Here is a 20,671-nt window from a genome sequence, read left to right on the forward strand (position 1 = left end):
GAGAAAGACATTTGCAACGTTGGTATACATAAACAATGATGGCTAACGTTAAAGGTCCCCAAGTATTTGTGTTTCTGGTATATAAGCTACCTATAATATAGTTTGATATTGTTCGTAGCTAAACCTACTGTGTGAAAACATTTTACTGTAATTGGTGCTGTTATGCCATTACTTATTTTACCAGAAGTAAAAAAATAAATAAATAAAAAAGTCTTCTACTGTGCCCTCAGGTCACCTGCAGATTTGGAGTCTTTCATAACCCTGTGCTTCTCACGGGTATATGCTGATATACCCGTGAGAAGCACAGGGTTATGAAAGACCATGCTGGTTGGCCTGGATTACAACCACCGTGTCCACAGTCAAGCCAGGAGAAAAGCTGATGACACAGTTCAGTATTTTGCATTATGAGTACTCCTATGCATTTTACTAAATACATTTATAAGTGATGAGTCAAAAAATATTAAACAGTATGAGGAATACAGATAGATGGTGCTGATTTAGTGTTTTGATTGCATTTTATGTGGAAATGCTAACTGCTCTATAAGAGAATAGTGTCAGCTATTACAAACTTTTCACTAAGCTGATCCTCCTTTCTGTATTATCAGGTACAGCAAGGTGTACAACAAAAAGTCCAGGAAGTGGAGCTTGTACTCATTGAAGGTGGAGAAGGACTACAGTTACATCGCAGACCTCCAGAGTGCCATCCTCCTCCACCAGTTGTCTACTACTGAGGAGATGCCTAGAAGCAGGAGACCTGATGATCCCCGTCAACATGGGGTTCAGTCAGGTATCCCCGCCCCAACTGTGTTGCTGGATACAGCAAAATATAAATCAAAGTAATATAGTTGTTTTTGAAATGTGGTAATCGTGTCAGAGAGGTGACTGTGAGATATTTAATCATCTCCACAGCAGCAATATGATGCTACATGCAAGTCTGAACTGTCTTCATCAGTCAGGACACCTCTGGACACACCTTGTCGATTCCTGTATATACTTATTTTTAATGATGTTTAAAATGATCTATTTGTGATATAGGTTGTAGTTTTAGTAGTATTTAATAACAAACAAGTGTTATACCACATTTGGATGTCATCATTGGACACATAAGACATAAATGTGCACAGCTCAAAAAAAAATATAAAAGGGAACACTAAAATAACACATCCTAGATCTGAATGAATGAAATAATCTCATTAAATACTCCTTTCTTTACATAGTTGAATGTGCTGACAACAAAATCACAAAAATGATCAATGGAAATCAAATTTATCAATCCATGGAGGTCTGGATTTGGAGTCACTCAAAATCAAAGTGGAAACCCACACTACAGGCCGATCCAACTTTGATGTAATGTCCTTTAAAACAAGTCAAAATGAGGCTCAGTAGTGTGTGTGGCCTCCACGTGCCTGTATGACCTCCCTACAAAGCCTGGGCATGCTCCTGATGAGGTGGCGGATGGTCTCCTGAGGGATCTCCTCCCAGACCTGGACTAAAGCATCCGCCAACTCCTGGACAGTCTGTGGTGCAACGTGGCGTTGGAGGATGGAGCGAGACATGATGTCCCAGATGTGCTCAATTGGATTCAGGTCTGGGGAACAGGCAGGCCAGTCCATAGCATCAATGCCTTCCTCTTGCAGGAACTGCTGACACACTCCAGCCACATGAGGTCTAGCATTGTCTTGCATTAGGAGGAACCCAGGGCCAACCGCACCAGCATATGGTCTCACAAGGGGTCTGAGGATCTCATCTCGGTACCTAATGGCAGTCAGGCTACCTCTGCCGAGCACATGGAGGGCTGTGCGGCCCCCCAAAGAAATGCCACCCCGCACCATTATTGACTCACCGCCAAACCGGTCATGCTGGAGGATGTTGCAGGCAGCAGAACGTTCTCCACGGCGTCTCCAGACGTGCTCAGTGCGAATCTTCTTTCATCTGTGAAGAGCACAGGGCACCAGTGGCGAATTTGCCAATCTTGGTGTTCTCTGGCAAATGCCAAAAGTCCTGCACAGTGTTGGGCTGTAAGCACAACCCCCACCTGCAGACGTCGGGCCTCATACCACCCTCATGGAGGATGTTTCTGACCGTTTGAGCAGACACATGCACATTTGTGGCCTGCTGGAGGTCATTTTGCAGGGCTCTGGCAGTGCTCCTCCTGCTCCTCCTTGCACAAAGGCGGAGGTAGCGGTCCTGCTGCTGGGTTGTTGGCCCTCCTACGGCCTCCTCCACGTCTCCTGATGTACTGACTTGTCTCCTGGTAGCGCCTCCATGCTCTGGACACTACGCTGACACCGCAAACCTTCTTGCCACAGCTCACATTGATGTGCCATCCTGGATGAGCTGCACTACCTGAGCCACTTGTGTGGGTTGTAGACTCCGTCTCATGCTACCACTAGAGTGAAAGCACCGCCAGCATTCAAAAGTGACCAAAACATCAGCCAGGAAGCATAGGAACTGAGAAGTGGTCCTGCAGAACCACTCCTTTATTGAGGGTGTCTTGCTAATTGCCTATAATTTCCACCTGTTGTCTATTCCATTTGCACAACAGCATGTGAAATTGATTGTCAATCAGTGTTGCTTCCTAAGTGGACAGTTTGATTTTGTGATTGACTTGGAGTTACATTGTGTTGTTTAAGTGTTCCCTTTATTTTCTCGAGCAGTGTAGTTGCTTGATTGTTTATGCTGCAAGTGCAATGAAAAGGCATTTATCATTTTCAGTGTTTTATTTAAAAAAGAATGAAAATCCAGAACAGGGAAAAATATACTTTGTATTTTCTCTACTCTCCTGGGAATAAAACAAAAACAATGTACAGGTATTTATCCACACAGTGGATGGAGTTATTTGTGTATCAGTTAGTGACATTACATTTTACACCCTGCTAGGATTAAACCTCTGTATTGTTCTAATGGATCAGGAGAACAGTGGCATATCTTCCAGAAACAGCAACTCAGTATCACGACTCTGTGTCTAAGTGCTCCACATTGCCACACTACAAACTGTATGCTGCCTGACTGAACTGTCTGTTACTCTGTCCTGGGTCTGGAAGATCAGCCATGTGTGGTGCATAGAAACACTTTAGTCTGGATGTTGTCCACAGTCCTCAGATTCCTGTCTGTAAAGGAATATATAGTTGTTAGAGCACCAAATGGGAAAGATCTGTGTAATTGGAAAGAACATTCCTCAACATGATCAGATATTTTTATTGAACAGGGCCTTGTTGTTCTCTAAAAGGACTTTAACATTACACACCAGGTCAATGTACATAACACAGATGAGCCGATGGCTGAAGCAGAGCTGTAGTTAGTTGTGAGGTAATCAGTAAATAATAATAAAAAAGTAATAACAGTAGTGATGGATTTCATTTTATAGCACTTTATTTTTGACACCCAAAAGGCTTAGGGGGAAACACCAGAGAAACTTTGAGACAAGTACACTGGGAGACAATAGACTAATATTAAAATATATATACCTGTTCATATGCCGTTGTTGGAGTGTGAAGCTAGACGCAGGTATGTGCTGCTCAGCTTGCACCTCGTCCTCCCCGTCCTGCCTCTTCTTCCGCGGACCCTGGCAGCCCTCCCTCCTCTGCTTCGTCATATATCCTGTATTCAACTTTTAAAAGTTGAACCTACCATTTGCCAAATTTAACCAACTTAATCCTGGGCCCAGATGTGGGTCTGAATTTCCTGCCTTAGCTCAACAAAATCTAATAATAAATGATAAGAAAAATTTACCATAAGAATCGGTGTTTAATCAACATATGCAAATGAAGAACTACACTAGGTTTAAACGGTTAGGATTATCAGAACAGTGAGACATGATCACATATTACATGATGTTATATTGTGTTTCAGCAACTTTGAACAAAAATAAAAAATCTGACAATGCTAGTTAGTTAATTAGAGGTTAATTTTGCTTTTACATTAAACAAAATACTTTTTTCCCTTTCACAGATGCTGTGATAAAGCAGTTTCTGTTGTGGTGGCGGTCTGGCTGACAGTGAGTGTCCTGTTTATGTCTCCTCTTTGCTTGTGATTCTGTTTTCCCCTGGTGTTTTGGCCTGCTTGTTTGTGTCTCCTCCTTTCCCCCTGTGTGTGCTCTCCCTCTCTCTCTGCTCCTGAGCCAGTTGACAGTCCGCACCTGCACCTCATCGGCCACCTCCTCTGCATGCCACACCTGCCAGCAATCAGCCTCATCTCTGACAGTACTTCAACCCCGGTTCTCCAGTCAATCGCTGCTTGATCGTTGTTGCTCCAGACCTGGTGTCACCGTTTGCCTCAAGCATTTTTTCCTTCATCTCTGTTTCCCTACTCTTGGTTTGTCCCTGTGTCTAACCCTGTCTGTCTGTCTGCGTTCCCCAGGTTCACTCACCCTCGTCCTCTGTCAAGTCAGCTGGGCTCGCCACCCTGCCCTTTTTCACCTGGGTGTGATTTTTGTAAGATGGAGGAATGATATTATGTTTTATATATATTAAGGATTTCAAATAAATAACAAAACAAGCATAAACATTATTAAAAACATGTAGTAAATAAAAAAAGTCTATATTGTTTTAATAATGCATACATTCAATTAACCTAATCTGCATGTCTTTGCAGTGTGAGATGAAACTGGAGCACCCGGAGTAAACCCATGCAAACACGGAGAGAGAACCAGAACTGAACACCAGTCCTGGCTTACTGGTTTCCCACCCATGAAAATGCACACATTTGATAATATTTTAGATGTGTGGAGTCTGATTCCCCTTCACAAAAACTCACCTCTCTATATCTACTTATCCTCTGCTCTGCACCCACATGTTGATCTTCTCCTTTATTTCAGTCTTCAGCCTGCCAGCTTCCCATGGACCCTGAAGAAGTACAGACACGAGTAGTCAGGATGGCCCAAGTTGCTCTTGACTTGCAGCTTCACAAAGTTGAAGACTCCTTTTTTCGGCGACTGGGTGGGACAGGGCGATGACTAAATGTCCACACCCACTTTCAAAGGCCCAGCAGCTTCCAGGACCAGAGGGGAGTGTACCTGAGGAAAGAGAATGAAACAGAGTTTAGGATATTTTATGTATAAAAAAGAATAGACCGTAAACCAATGTCAGCTATTATCATAGAGCCATCTGTTTTGTGTTTGTAGTTCCTACATGAATAACAGTCCTTGGGCACACAGATGGTCGCCAGACAGGCATCCCCAAAAAATGTCTGTCCTGCCTCTTGTGTCGGGTACTTTTTTGAGGCTAGCTGGAATAAAACACTGGCTACTGCACACAAAAGCACACACAAAGAAAATAAGAAAGCAATCTATAAACTAAAACGTAAGTGTGAATTACAATCTGACAAATGAAAATGGCTGATGATTTAGATGTCTCACTTTGAGACTCCAGAGCAAAGTTGGGCAAAGTGTCAACTGACGATAGTTAGTTATATTTATTTTCACTATAATTCCATGAAACACGATGACAGAATATTTGACTATTTGGGATTCATACAATTTCTGTAATAAAACATTGAAAATCCTTTCAGATGGGGGATGCTGGGAAAAAATCTTATCAAATGGGGATCTGTGGTCTAATTTGTGGCAGTTTAGGGGTCCTTGAAATGAAAACGTTTGAGAAAAACCATTGTTCCATTGTGAAGCTCAATTTGTTGTATTGAGCTGAAAATGACACGTGCACTCAATGCAAAAAATACTGTCAGATTCAACCAATCTGAGAGCAGAGAAAAAAACAACCAAAATCAAACACTATTTTAGTTTTTTTTTAATTTATTGATTTGATGATTTTTAAAAATTTGAAATAGGCGGGGAAACCGGAGCAACCAGAGGAAACCCATGCCAACACGGGGAGTATAGAAACTCCATACAGCAAAGCTCAAGGCAGGGAGTCCAACTCAGATCTTTGCTGTAAGGCCACAGTGTTAAACACTGAGCTGCAGTGCGGCACTGAGCGTTTCTCACAGCGGACATTTTGACCCAAGTGTAAATGGTAAATGATCTGTACTTGTATAGTGCCTTTCTAGTCTTTACGACCACTAAAAGCACTTTTACACTACATCACATTTAGCCCATTCACACTATGAGGCAGAGGCTAAGGCGCCATCTGCCATCAGAAACAGAACTGCTACTGTACGTCAAAATGGCCGCTGTGAGAAAGGTTCAGGTCAGTGTGAGACAGCTGAGCTGTAAGCTACTGGACCACAACACATGATGCACCACGTGAAGGTCGTGCTTGCAGCTTTTCCCACTGCTGAAAAGAACCTGGCAACTGCGGACTTCTTTGGGGGTGAATTGAAGAGGGCATTTATATGGATTTTCAGATACTTCACAACAGCATCATCAAAAGATGTATGGTTTGATGCCATTGCAGCCTCCAGTATCTTTCTTGGAGAGCCAAACTCCCGGTCAAGGTCTTTAATCATGGCTTTGTTGACTATTGTCATGGAGTTCTTGGTTTTTCTAACAACAGGGCCAGTGAATTTGATCTCATCCACTACCTTGTCTGACAGACGCTTGATGATGGCGTTGACGTCTGCCATCTGCATGGACCTTTTGGTTTTCAAAGGGGCCTTTGTGACAAGCCTCATGAGCAGGTCAGTGATGAATTTGCTGGTCATCTGCTCTGATGTGGAAGAAGAGGAATCATTTGACACTGCGGACAGATCCCCACCTTCACGCACTGGAGTACAGGTGTAATTGATTGCTCTGGGTTCAGAGGTTACTTCTTCAGGAGCTCCTGAAGTCACCTCGACATTGCATTTGCGCAATTGCTGACTGTCAACATGAACCCTGACATTCAAGTTCTCACCATCAAAATCCATGCAGACGGATGCAGAAACTTCATCATCATTAATAGATGATATCTTGAAGTCTGCCTGTTGCTGGCTTCAGGGCACTCCAGCCTGATAGGGGCATTTTCTGGTGGTGGGGTCAGCACTGTTGTGATTAGGTCTTTGATGTCAGTTAAGGCACCTACCACTTCATCGCTGATCTCCATCCAGAGCAGCAGCTGCTGCAAGAACTTTTGCACTGCGTCCTCTGTGGCGGTATATGCCTTCGTCCTGACAGGGGCAGAGGCACTTCTCACCCTTTGGACCGTGGGAATCTTATATGTCTGGCGAGCCATCAGATTACCGTATATTTTGTCAGTCAGCTCCTTTGAAAACTTCATGATCACGCCCGTGGATTTGATGTCTTCCAGCGCTTTGTTGGATTTTGCTGCAGCGTTCTCTGGAAGGTTGAATTTATTAAACAAGCTTTCAACATCTTTTTTGATGTTCTCAAAATCTAGTTGAGAAAACTGCTGCTCTCTCATGCTGATCAATGTGGAGTTGCTGGTTGGATCACTAGATGCACGTCTGGGCCTTGGAGAATAAGGAACAGTTCCTGGTAAAATGCCATCAATAGCTTCTTCAAAGTCATCCTCTTCCATGGGTTTAGGCTGACAGGAATCTGGGTTGGGTCTCACAAGGAAGTCTGCGTGTTTTGTCTTCAGCTCGTTCATCATTTTGACAAACTGTTTTTTAGCAAACTTGAAAAAGCTGCGTTTGCAAACTGCTTGGTCGGCACTGGCGGTACCTTGTGAAGGTGCGGCCTGTGAGACAAGAAAGTCTCTCACTTTATCAAATATTAACCCAATATTAAAATGAGGTCTTGGTGAGCATCTTTTGTCACTGCTGCTAGCTACATCTCCCAAGTCCTGAGAATGCAGGTCATCTAATACAGTTTTGACAATGTCAGATGCTACATTATGAGCTTCCAGAGAGGTTCTGGGAGAAAGGACAGCATTTTCAGCCTCTTCTGTAAGGTCTCGTGTCTTACTGGACCATTTGGCAAGGATGTCAGTCACAGCTTCAATCACTGAGGGGATGGAGATCTCGGATTTTACGCTCCGAGGCAGTTCACATCTCTCTGGTTCCTCTATTTCCATAATCTCTTCTGGAGATTCAGAGCTTTTGTGTGGAGCATACATATTTTCTGCACTCTCACATTTGTCTTGTGGGACTTGAAAAGCACAAGCAATGCTACCAGGGAGGGAGTCTCTGAATTGAGTGTTGAAGTTCTCCAAAACTGTACTCACAGCAGCCTGAGATGCACTCTTTTGCATGTGCTCCTGAAACACTGTCATATTTGTCAAGTTGTCCACAGAGAGTATCCCATCAGCCACTGTAGCTTGTGTGGCTGAGTTCAAAGTCCCTTCAGCTAACATGTTCCACTGTGCTGTAGATATTCTTGCAAAATGTTTTATTACGATGGGCAGAAGAGGTGTGATAGTGTTGTCCATCTGGAAACCGGTTTGGTCCATTTTGGTATGTTCTGTTCACAAAGCTCTGCTTTTCTTCCGTTTATTTGAAACTTACTGTAAAGTGTTTAGTAATGTGTAGAGTAAGTAATTTTCGTGGAAATTGTATCTTGCTTAATGTTTTCACTACTGTCTACCTCACTATGGTTTCTGACTGTGGCCTGGAAGTCCCTTGTCAAGAGTGAAAACTGAATGTAGAATGTAGTTACCAGCACACTTTATATAGTCAGGACTATATGACATCACGTGTATTGATTCACATCAAAGCACAGCGTCACACATCAAAGGAATTTGAATTTAAACACAAAGTCCTGCAGGCAGCCACAAATTTCCCTTATTGACTTTATTGAGAACGTCAGCATATACATACAACATATAAAGACATTCATCATTTCATTGTCCAGGGGTATAAAAATAATTGAACATTCATTACGATCACAGCAATTAATCATTTACAACCAGCGCCGATCACGCGTCAGAGGCAATGGAACTGGAACACAAACCCACGCGTGCAGCAGGCGTCTGCACACGCAGCAATCAATCAATCTTGCACGAACCAGCCAATTAGCTGCAGGACTTTTTATTTCTTAGCTACCGTGTGGAAATAAATTCTCAAATTGAATCGAAATATGTTCTCATACGATCACCGATTGTCATATGCCAAAATAAATAAAGTGTGAATTAATCTTATCTTGTGTGGTCAATAAATTATGCCTCTCCTCTGCCAGCACTGCCTAACGTTATAATGGTTACAGTATCATTTTTTGACATTAAACAGGCAATCAATGCTGTCAGGTCAGTATCAAAGCCATTATTGGATAAAATACTGTAAAATTCGCCTTTTTTACAATCTGTGCGCACGAGTTTAGCGGTTCATGATTTCGGTAGAAACAAGTCTGTGTCCAGTTTAATTAAATTTATATTATTAAATGATGAGTGCTCCTGACAGTAGGGGGAAGGTTCAAAGTACTAATGTAAGAAAATGACAAGCCTGTTCTGTTGACTTGCACTGTGACCCAGGAGCAGATCACTTTTTGTAAATAATGAATGCCCTTTACCAATAGTTTGCAACTTGTTAAGTAATACTGGTCATTTCATTTTATTTTATTTCAACGTGTTTTGGTCTGCTGTACCTTTTATTGTCCAGGAATTTATTTTTGTAATGTACAGAAGATTAAAGTTTTCTAGTTGTCTGTATGTGTGTGTTTTAAAATACATTTTTTTACTGATATTTATTATGCTATACGGGCATTCAGCAAGGTATTTTTAATGCATTAATAATGAATTATTGTCTTACTGAATGGTTTCATAAAGCAGCTTTGTAGTATATTGATAGCGGCTCTTGGAGTATACTAGTAAGAAACTAATAATCAGAAATGTTAATAATAATGTTCAAAACATATTTAAGCTGTTAGCACAAAAGTTTAAATAAGTATATTTAAATTAGAGTAAATTTATTTAAAGTTGTTCCATTTTAACACAGCTAAGTATATTAAAATATATTGCAATTATTTTAAAGTTGAGTTTAAGTATTTCTAAAAGAACACTTAACATACTTTAAGTTGTTCCAAAATAACACATTTAATATACACTTAGTATGGTACAATTAAAATGTGATAAGTGCATCAAGAAAAAGTACAACTTTTTCACCGGGGACTTCATACAGCAGGTCCAGGTGACTTCTGGCTGCAGAGTCACTACATATTAATATTTCCTTATAACTAATTTGTTCTATCCATTCCAAAGTCATCAATATTGCCAACAGTTCAACTGTAAACACTCAGATTTTCAGATGTTCTACTTGATAAAAGAACAACAACTGCAGACTCTGTTGCATCTGTTTGCATGTCCTTTGACCCATCTGTAAAAATCTGAATACTTTCCTTACTGTCCCTATAGCTATAATATACATAGTTAAATCAGCAGTTTTATTATTGCATTTAATCTTACGTAATTCCAAATCTACCCATGGTGTTTCTAATTCCCGACAGGTCTAATAGGCCACACCACATTTGCGCCAAACTCTTTATCATACTCCTGCGTCCTTTGCCATTTGATCTAAATCTTGTGTTTTGTGTCGTCTCCTTCTCCCAGCATGTCCGCAGCACCCTTTTTGCTGGATAGCCATCTCCATGCCCTCTTAGAGTGATCTAGTAATTAGCCCCCAGCTGCTTCCGCCTCAACCACAGTGGCATTTCACCTGCTTCAACTTGGAGAGCACATACAGGTCCTAACCGCTCCTAAACAAATGTTTGTACACAAAGTGCTGTCCAACAGATCAAACAAAACAGCTAACCTGGCTAGTTGTAAACAGCTGGCCGAGCGAGGTTTTCCAACTTGTTAACTGGAACGCTGTCAATCCCAGGTCTACAGCCTTGCAAGTCCAAAATTTATGTGGACAATCAGGTTAATCTACTGAAAAGATTAGGCCATCCTGGCAGCAGCTACTGAGTTGAATTGATGCAGTTGTGTGAACTCTGAATGCTCCTGATTGACAACACATTCAAGTTCTGAATGAGACGCGATAGGCCTACAGGGATTCGTAAGAAATCAAGTAACGTCAGTTTAGTGCCCTTTTCTGAAAGATCTCAAGTCAAGTTTTATTTAAAGCAGAGACAACAGGGAGGGTACATGCAAAAAGACAGTCAAAAGAAGTCTTGCATATGGTCCACCAAGTCCCAAACGTTAATTGCCTCCTAATGTGACCATGCCAGACACAATCAGGGTTGCGCTGGGGCCGCCGTCGTGGGCGCTGGGGTCGTCGTCGTCGGGGCCGCCGTCGTCGGCGCTGGGGTCGTCGTCGTCGGGGCCGCCGTCGTCGGCGCTGGGGTCGCCGTCGTCGTCGCTGGGGCCGCCGTCGTCGGCGCTGGGGCCGCCGTCGTCGGCGCTGGGGCCGCCGTCGTCGTCGGGGCCGCCGTCGTGGGCGCTGGGGTCGTCGTCGTCGTCGGGGCCGCCGTCGTGGGCGCTGGGGTCGTCGTCGTCGTCGGGGCCGCCGTCGTGGGCGCTGGGGTCGTCGTCGTCGTCGGGGCCGCCGTCGTGGGCGCTGGGGTCGTCGTCGTCGTCGGGGCCGCCGTCGTGGGCGCTGGGGTCGTCGTCGTCGTCGGGGCCGCCGTCGTGGGCGCTGGGGTCGTCGTCGTCGTCGGGGCCGCCGTCGTGGGCGCTGGGGTCGTCGTCGGGGCCGCCGTCGTGGGCGCTGGGGTCGTCGTCGGGGCCGCCGTCGTGGGCGCTGGGGTCGTCGTCGGGGCCGCCGTCGTGGGCGCTGGGGTCGTCGTCGGGGCCGCCGTCGTGGGCGCTGGGGTCGTCGTCGTGGGCGCCGTCGTGGGCGCTGGGGTCGTCGTCGTGGGCGCTGGGGTCGTCGTCGGGGCCGCCGTCGTGGGCGCTGGGGTCGTCGTCGGGGCCGCCGTCGTGGGCGCTGGGGTCGTCGTCGGGGCCGCCGTCGTGGGCGCTGGGGTCGTCGTCGGGGCCGCCGTCGTGGGCGCTGGGGTCGTCGTCGGGGCCGCCGTCGTGGGCGCTGGGGTCGTCGTCGGGGCCGCCGTCGTGGGCGCTGGGGTCGTCGTCGGGGCCGCCGTCGTGGGCGCTGGGGTCGTGGGCGCTGGGGTCGTCGTCGGGGCCGCCGTCGTGGGCGCTGGGGTCGTCGTCGGGGCCGCCGTCGTGGGCGCTGGGGTCGTCGTCGGGGCCGCCGTCGTGGGCGCTGGGGTCGTCGTCGGGGCCGCCGTCGTGGGCGCTGGGGTCGTCGTCGTCGGGGTCGGCGCTGGGGTCGTCACATTGGTGAGGCCCGTTGTGTTATAGTCTGACAACACAAGCAGCGTATTAAGTTCTTACTGCATCCATCATGCTATAGGCTAGTAGGCCATCTAGCCAAAATATAGTTTACATGATTTTGAATTATGAAGTAGGCTTAGGCTGATCATCAACTGTTGTAGAGCTTGTTGTGTAGTTTTTACTGTGAAATGCCAGTAGCAGGTTTATTAAACCCTACAAGCATGAGACAGAATCTACTCACCTCCATCAGCATCTTGTTGCAACAAAAACTCTGTACAGAAGACATTAAAAAGCAAGTTAGTGTCAGTATGTAGCTCTGAAACATTTTAATCACCAGTGTTCTTACCTCTCACTCTCTGCAGCTCATCATCCTGACTTTCTGTTGTGCCTCCAACTGGCAAACCAGAGCCTATAGGACAGCACACGTGCCGTTATTCACCAGCACTTTGTTACAGCTGAATGACATTTCAGGAATTTTCAGAACTAATGGGAAGGCATAGCTTACGCTCGTAGCCACAAGATTTCTGAAAGAGTAACCTTACTTTTACATTTGCTGTAGGCTACAACACTACCAGTTTGTAAACACAGCCTATGCTTTAAAGAGGAAAAATATAAAAAATAAACCTTTGGTAAACCACACAGTCAGCACGCAAACAAGCAAGGCCCGCAGAGCTCCCATTGTTCCAGTCTCTAAGTGAAAATGCCACCTGTGCCACATGTGGGGTTTAAAAAGGCCTGTTGTGCTGGTGACACGGCTGTTGCTGATCAGCTCTAATTGTCGCTCACCTCAGTGGAGTCTGTGGGCCTTTCTCATTTCTCAGTTACAGCATCTCTTTTACCTCTGTGTACATTCAATGACTTTTTGGACTATTATATTATGTGAGTGTATAAATATCCGTATTCTGAACATGATAAATGTCATATTGAGTTAATTCTAAATGTGTTGATCTTACAGGGTACGGTCCATATTCATTAGTCACAAAATAACAAAGGCTACCGCCAATTTCATTGGATTTGTATATGAATTTAAAGAGTTGGCTATGTTAAAACTCGTAAAGTCTGAAAAATGTAGGTAAACTGTCAAACTGTACAGCAAAGTCTTCCAAGAGAAATATTTATTTTTATTTTTTTGTGTTATTCTTTTATTTCTTTATAAAAGTTTTCCGATCTGTGTAACGCTGTGTTGAGCACATGTCTGCAATGTTTGTATATCTGTTCTTCTTACTATAGTTTTGGAATGACATAAGCACACTACATAATGGGCAGTATTATTACTAGATGACAACATGAACAGCAAATTAGTGCTAAATGCAAGAAGATGATCTTTTTGATATTCTAATAATTTGACCTTAGTAGCTGCTTGCACTCATCAGGTCACAGTTACAGTAGTTGAATTGGTGTGATGTGCAGATTGGCTCTGACATTATCTGAATCAGCATGTATGCATTATTCATCCACCTGCCCAAATATTTCTTAATATTTTTAAAATATTTACTGGATTTAGAGACCCACACCCGCATGGACAATTCACTCCTCTGGTCCATTTAGCTTTCCAGGTGATGTCTTATTGTATTGACGTGTGAGAGCAAGGGTGCAGCACAGGGTCCTCATGTGAGGAGGGCTCACAGAGATACTAGAACAAATAGCCGTGGATGCGGGGAGGGGCCCATAGAGGATGCTTATGTACAGGGCCCCGATGTTTGTGAAATGTCCCTGCATGAGAGTTTGCTTTAACGATTCACTTTAATGATTAGAGAGGCTGCTGTCAGTAATTTTAAATGTTACAATTGGTAGGTTTCTACAGTAGCCCAGACAGAGAAAGTCTCTACAGAGCGCCATTACGTCACCTGGGGAGACCGGGTCTGGCTGTAACATGGAGAGAGTTGTAACAACACCAATTCCACCAATTAGAGATAAGATAGGAGTTAGGTGATCATTTCAGTGTTTACCTACTTCCTCATCCAGATCAGGCATGTTGGTTATCAAATCTGGAAACAGGTACATTTAGAATATGTAGAGAAAAAAATGATTTTTAGAAAATCAGAAAGTAAGTTTTTTGACCAAGACTATATTTTGTCCTCCAGCTGGGAGGAGGCCTCGGGGAAGACCCAGGACTAGGTGGAGAGATTATATCTCCACACTGGCCTGGGAACGCCTCGGGATCCCCCAGGCAGAGCTGGTTAATGTGGCTCGGGAAAGAGAAGTTTGGGGTCCCCTGCTGGAGTTTCTGCCCCCGCAACCCGATATTCAACTAGGGAATTTCTTGATTTTAATATTTTACAGAGTGCCCTATGCAGTCTCTGGGCCCACCAAGCCAGCACTCCAGGGTTACCAGCATTCATTTGTCAGCACAGTGACAGTACTTCCCATTCACATGTTGTTCACATGTTGGCATGTGTATTGGCACTTTGTCTTTTCCATACTGTGTCTCCGCCCGTGGAGAGGGCAGAGAAGCGTACAGGCAGCTTGTGAGAAATTACGGTGCACAAGAAAATGTCCCGGTACGCCAAAGAGTGAAATATAGAAGTGCTTGCACTGTGTACCAGTGAGTACCGGCCCACTTCAAGCACTGACTGTGACTCTGATTTAGAATTTGCAAATATTGACACACAAAGACACACACCTCCTTTTTGTTAGACCTAAGGATGTACAAAGATGTTCTTTCTTTAAGTACATTTTAGTAGTATTTATTATGTAAACTGTTCGCGCAAAATCACGTATTGCGTATACATATTTTCAACTTAGTGTTGAAAAGTGGTGTGAATATAATGGCTCAGATTAAGGGTGTGAAAATACACTTAACTCATGAGACGTGACGATATTGGGGTTACGAGAACTAGACTAGAATATATTTTAACATTATTTAAAAAAAATATTCAGTGCTGAAATACATGATTCGGGGTCAGGCGATTTTGAGCATGAATCAAATAATAACCTGCATTCTGCAGATTTTGTCTGCAGCAATTTATGGAAATTTATATAAAGGGAAACACAATGCAGGTGGCAGGTTACAATTCAAAATATAAATATATAATGGAATATAATGCAACAATCAGTAGCTTGTTTTTTTAGCTTAAGTTACTTTTTGGACAATGCACATTCCTTTCTTATTATATTTATTATATTTATTTAAATTGCATTGCGTGTTTGTTATTGTGCAAATAAACCTTTCTCACAGTATCTCATAGTTTTTTCATTATTTAGCGTTGCAAGCTAATTTTCAGAACATTTTTAACAAATGATGCTTTTAAAAAGTGATGTGGACAAAATCAGCCATGTGAAAAGTAGTGGGGACATGTCCCCAGTGTGTAATTTGTAATATGGTTATGACGGTTAGTTTGCTATCCATATAGAGTGAACTAGATGTCTGCATGTTTACATGCTCTGTGATGCTAATCCAACACATCTTTGTAGTAGCGTCCATGTTGATTCCACATTCCAACTTAAGAGCACATGAACACCATGAAGTCGGAAGAACCACTTCACAACTCAGAAAATGGGACCATCATGCACCATGAGCCGCAGGGTGGAATTCGCAACCCTCACCGCTAGATGCCACCTAAACACTGAACCTTTAAGCTTCTGAAACATCGTACATGTTTAGACGGTCTGGTGGAGCTCAGAATTTATCAGGAGGACGGCTGCTTTACGCCAAACAGTTTCACTGGATGAACACGGACTGTGTGTGAGACCTTTTGGATGCGTAAGAATGCAGGACAGTAGTTAACATTAGATCCTGATGGTGCAACCAGAGGTACAGGCGGACTCCTGGAAAATGTACAGCGGTTTTTAGTTCTGTAGGTTACTTCATAGAACAAAGCAGCTGACAAAACCTCTTAATCTGCCTTCCAGTCTCTCTGCTGCCTAAATCTTCTAGCTACAACTACAAATTGCTGCTCAATCACAGGCGCTCCCTAGTGTCAGAAACTGTGCTGCTCATTCCTATACATATAATTCTGTTATTGTATAAAACAACACTGCAGCACTCATTAACAACATATTCAGGAAAACAACCTTAACAACATTAACAATCTCTTGACTGTCAGTTTAACTGCTGTGCCTGGTATGTAAATGCGCACAGCATTCCTCTTAACGGGGAGACGCTTTGCTTCCAGCATTGTGCTGGCCTCCTAGGCCTCCGGGTCCAGCTTGTGTTCAGTGATACTTTCTGCTAGATGCTGACTTAGTTGATCTCTTAGCAATTCTTTCCCGTGCCACCTCGGCTAGATCGAGACAAATGTTTATTTCACAAGTTCACCTGATATATTTCCTTCTGGATTCGGGTGAAGTTTTTAATTCAACAGATTTGGATTCATAACATCAGTATCTACAGACACTCTGTCCACCCATTTGTGTTAAATGTTCACAGTATGAAGAATGCTCAAAAACACCATAGAGCGCAAAGCTTCTGGAACCACAACTAGGGCCTACTCTTCAAAAACAGAATAAGTCAAAGCAGTTTACTCTTTTAATAGTCAACATTTGTGAACACAGTCACTTAGCTGTGCTGTGCTTCCATGTGGTTGAACTGTAGGCCTACATTTCCCCAAGCAGGCTACCAAGTAAAATTACTGCAAGCCTGTTTTCTTCCTGGAATATCCGTTTTTGATCAGACCAGGTCCAATGTAGTCTACATGTGCAAAAGAGAATAACGTCTCACAAATCTGAAATGGAGAGAGAGAGAGAGAGAGAGAGAGGAATAGAGAGAAAAAGAGAGGGATGGAAGGAGACAGAGAGGGGAGGGAGGCAGCCTACACAATATACACACACACAGAGGTACAGACAGTGAAGGTGATGTTGCTATAGACTAAATGAAAAATGGTACAGATATTTATAATAGTGTTAATGGTAACAATCGTAATGTTAATGATTATAATAACAATAATAACAATAAGACTAGCAACAATAGTCGTTGCAGCAGAGGGTGTCGAGCAAGAACACGGGGGCAGCAGGTGACCCGCAACCACAGATCCAGACTCCACAGCTCCAGAGCCAGAAAACCTGCAGGAAGTGATAGGAGAGAGGAGAGAGACGAGAAAGCACAAGACTACCAGAAAGGGGAGAAGTTGTGTTAGTAACATGCAATAATGGGATGAGGTTGCATACAGAGGGAGAGAAAGTAGAGGAGAGAGGAGCTCAGTGCATCATGGGAAATCCCCCGGCAGTCTAGGCCTATAGCAGCATAACTAAGGGATGGTTCAGGACTCACCTGAGCCAGCCCTAACTATAAGCTTTATCAAAGAGGAAAGTCTTAAGCCTACTCTTAAATGTGGAGATGGTGTCTGCCTCCTGAACCCAAACTGGAACCTGGTTCCACAGGAGAGGAGCTTGATAGCTGAACGCTCTGGCTCCTAGTCTACTTTTGGAGACTCTAGGAACCACAAGTAACCCTGCATTCTGAGAGCGCAGTGCTCTGGTGGGGCAGTAAGGTACTATGAGCTCTTTAAGATAAGAAGGTGCCTGACCATTAAGAGCTTTGTAGGTAAGAAGAATGATCTTAAATTCTATTCTGGATTTTACTGGAAGCCAATGCAAAGAAGCTAAAACAGGAGAAATGTGATCTCTTTTCCTGGTTCCTGTCAGAACACGTGCTGCAGCATTCTGGATCAGCTGAAGAGTCTTGTTGGACTTTTTCGAGCAGCCTGATAATAAGGATTTGCAGTAATCCAGCCTAGAAGTAACAAATGCATGGACTAGTTTTTCTGCATCATTTTTAGACAGGATGTTCCTGATTTTCGCAATATTACGTAGGTGAAAAAAGGCGGTCCTTGAAATTTGCTTAATGTGAGACTTAAACGACATGTCCTGATCAAAGATAACTCCAAGATTCCTCACAGTGGTGCTGGAGGCCAGGGCGATGCCATCCAGGGAAACTATATCTTTAGATAATGCGTCTCGGAGGTGCTTAGGCCCCAGAACAATAACTTCAGTTTTATCTGAGTTTAACATTAGAAAATTACAGGTCATCCAGGTTTTAACATCCTGAAGGCACATTTGAAGTTTAGCTAACTGATAAGTTTCATCTGGTTTGATCGATAGATATAACTGAGTATCATCTGCATAACAATGAAAGCTTATGGAATGTTTCCTGATAATATTGCCTAAAGGAAGCATATATAAAGTGAAGAGGATTGGTCCGAGGACAGATCCTTGAGGAACTCCATGACTAACTTTGGCATGCATGGAGGACTCATCGTTAACATGTACAAACTGAAATCGATCTGATAAATAGGACTTAATGCCAATGAAATATTCCAGTCTCTGCAATAGGATCTGATGGTCAATGGTATCAAATGCAGCATTAAGATCTAGTAAAACCAGTACAGAGACAAGTCCTTTGATGCAATAAGGAGGTCGTTAGTAATTTTCACCAGTGCTGTCTCTGTGCTATGATGAACTCTAAATCCTGACTGAAAATCCTCAAATAAACTATTGCTCTGTAGAAAGTCACACAGCTGTTTAGCAACTGCTTTCTCCAGAACCTTAGAGAGAAATGGAAGGTTAGATATAGGTCTATAGTTGGCTAAAACATCCGGATCAAGTTTGGGCTTTTTCAGAAGAGGTTTAATTACAGCTACTTTAAAGTACTGTGGTACATAGCCTGTTGATAAAGATAGATTGATCATATCTAGTATAGAAGTGCTGACTAAGGGTAAAACATCTTTAAGCAGCCTAGTCGGGATGGGGTCTAAGAGGCAGGTTGATGGTTTAGATGAAGAAATTAGTGAAGTTAGTTGGTAAAGATTGAGGGAAGCAAAACAGTCTAAACATATATCTGGTTCTACAGCTGTTTCTAAGGTTCCTGAGTTAAGAGATAAGTCGGTGCCAGTTGAGGGCAGGTCTTGGTGAATATTGTCTCTAATAGCTAGAATTTTATCATTAAAGAAGCTCATGAAGTTGTAACTACTGAGAGCTATGGGAATACTTGGCTCAATAGAGCTGTGACTCTCTGTCAGCCTGGCTACAGTGCTGAAAAGAAACCTGGGGTTGTTCCTATTTTCCTCTATTAATGACGAGTAGTACGCTGCTCTAGCATTACGGAGGGCCTTCTTATAAGTTTTAAGACTATCTTGCCAAATTAAACGAGAATTTTCCACTTTGGTGGAACGCCAATTCCTCTCAAGTTTCCGCGATATTTGCTTTAATTTGCGAGTTTCAGTATTATACCATGGAGCTAACCGTCTTTGTTTTAGTATTTTCTTTTTTAGAGGGGCTACAGAGTCGAGTGTCATTCGCAGCGAGCCTGCAGCACTATCAACAAGATGATCGATTTGGGAGGGACTGAAACTAGCATAGGAGTCCTCCGTTACTTTGTGACTAGATAATGTATTTAGAGCTGATGGAATCGCATCCTTAAATTTAGCTACAGCACTATCAGACAGACATCTTGTATAGAAATTTTTGCCCAATGGCGAGTAGTTCAGCAATACAAACTCAAAAGTTATCAAACAGTGTCGGACAAAGAGGGATTCTGTGGGAACACCACTAAATGTTCAATTTCAATACCATACACCAAAACAAGGTCGAGGGTGTGGTTAAAACAGTGAGTCGGTTCATGAACACTCTGAGAGAAGCCAATGGAATCTAACAGAGAGATAAACGCAGTACTAAAGCTGTCATTCTCAACATCCACATGAATATTAAAATCCCCTACAATAATAACTTTGTCCGTTTTAAGGACTAAAGTTGACAAAAACTCTGCAAATTCAGATAAGAATTCAGAATACGGGCCAGGTGCTCAGTACACTATAACGAAGAGAATTGGTTGCAGTGATTTCCAACTTGGGTGCGAAAGACTAAGAACAAGACTTTCAAATGAGTTATAGTTTGGTTTAGGTTTAGAGCTGATTAGTAGGCTAGAGTCGAAGATAGCTGCAACCCCACCTCCTCGGCCTGTGCCTCGAGGAATGTGAGTATTAATATGACTGGGAGGGGTGGATTCATTTAGGCTAACATATTCTCCATCACCCAGCCAGGTTTCAGTAAGACAAAATAAATCAATATCATAATCTGATATTAGTTCATTTACTAGTACACCTTTAGAAGAGAGAGATCTGATGTTTAAGAGTCCACATTTAACTCTCCTATTCGTTTGCACTATTGCTCTTGTGGTTTTAATTTTTATGAGGTTTTTATGCACAGCTCCTCTTCTGTTTACCTTTTTAAATAATTTCGATGGTCGGGGACAGACACCGTCACTATAGGATTTTCACTAAGTAACTCCTGAAATGGAGGAGCAGAGAAGTGTGTTAGACTGCGACTCTGCGTAAACTGCTGGAAGGGCAGAGAAGTGTGTTAGACTGCGACTCTGCGTAGGGTTTTGGGTGGGTAACTGCTGAATTAGAAGGGCAGAGAAGTGTGTTAAACTGCGACTTTGCCTCCTGGTCTCAACTCTGGGTTGTCATGGATTTGGTCCACTAATAAACTTGGCCAGATTTCTAGAAATGAGAGCTGCTCCTTCCCAAGTGGGATGGATGCCGTCTCTCCGGATCAGACCAGGTCTTCCCCAGAAAGTCTGCCAATGATCAACAAAGCCCACATCGTTTGCTGGACACCACCTCGACAACCAGCGGCGGAATGACGACATGCGGCTATACATGTCATCACTGGTCAGATTTGGCGGGGGT

General features: G+C 43.4%; 1 protein-coding gene across 1 annotated transcript; it reads right to left on the reverse strand.

Annotated features, from left to right (window-relative positions):
* Positions 1 to 10,915: 10,915 nt before the first annotated feature.
* LOC119891701 (flocculation protein FLO11-like) lies at positions 10,916 to 12,770 on the reverse strand. The gene is made up of 4 exons (XM_038703522.1): positions 12,669 to 12,770; positions 12,391 to 12,453; positions 12,286 to 12,315; positions 10,916 to 12,072 (listed from the first exon to the last, which is right to left on the reverse strand). Exons 1-4 carry the CDS (start codon positions 12,760 to 12,762, stop codon positions 11,003 to 11,005), a joined length of 1,257 nt encoding a protein of 418 aa, XP_038559450.1. The 5' UTR covers positions 12,763 to 12,770; the 3' UTR covers positions 10,916 to 11,002.
* Positions 12,771 to 20,671: the final 7,901 nt, after the last annotated feature.

The sequence above is a fragment of the Micropterus salmoides genome, unplaced genomic scaffold (assembly GCF_014851395.1).
Source record: "Micropterus salmoides isolate LMB-PRFRI ecotype aquatic unplaced genomic scaffold, ASM1485139v1 Ms_hic_scaffold_7, whole genome shotgun sequence".
Classification (NCBI taxonomy): Eukaryota; Metazoa; Chordata; class Actinopteri; order Centrarchiformes; family Centrarchidae; genus Micropterus; species Micropterus salmoides.

Coding starts and splice junctions, on each gene's coding strand:
- LOC119891701 (XM_038703522.1), bottom strand. CDS start 12,762: ATGTGGCACAGGTGGCATTTTCACTTAGAGACTGGAACAATGGGAGCT. Junction 12,454..12,668: donor GACTGTGTGGTTTACCAAAG/GTTTATTTTTTA, acceptor GCTGTCCTATAG/GCTCTGGTTTGCCAGTTGGA. Junction 12,316..12,390: donor TGAGCTGCAGAGAGTGAGAG/GTAAGAACACTG, acceptor TCTTCTGTACAG/AGTTTTTGTTGCAACAAGAT.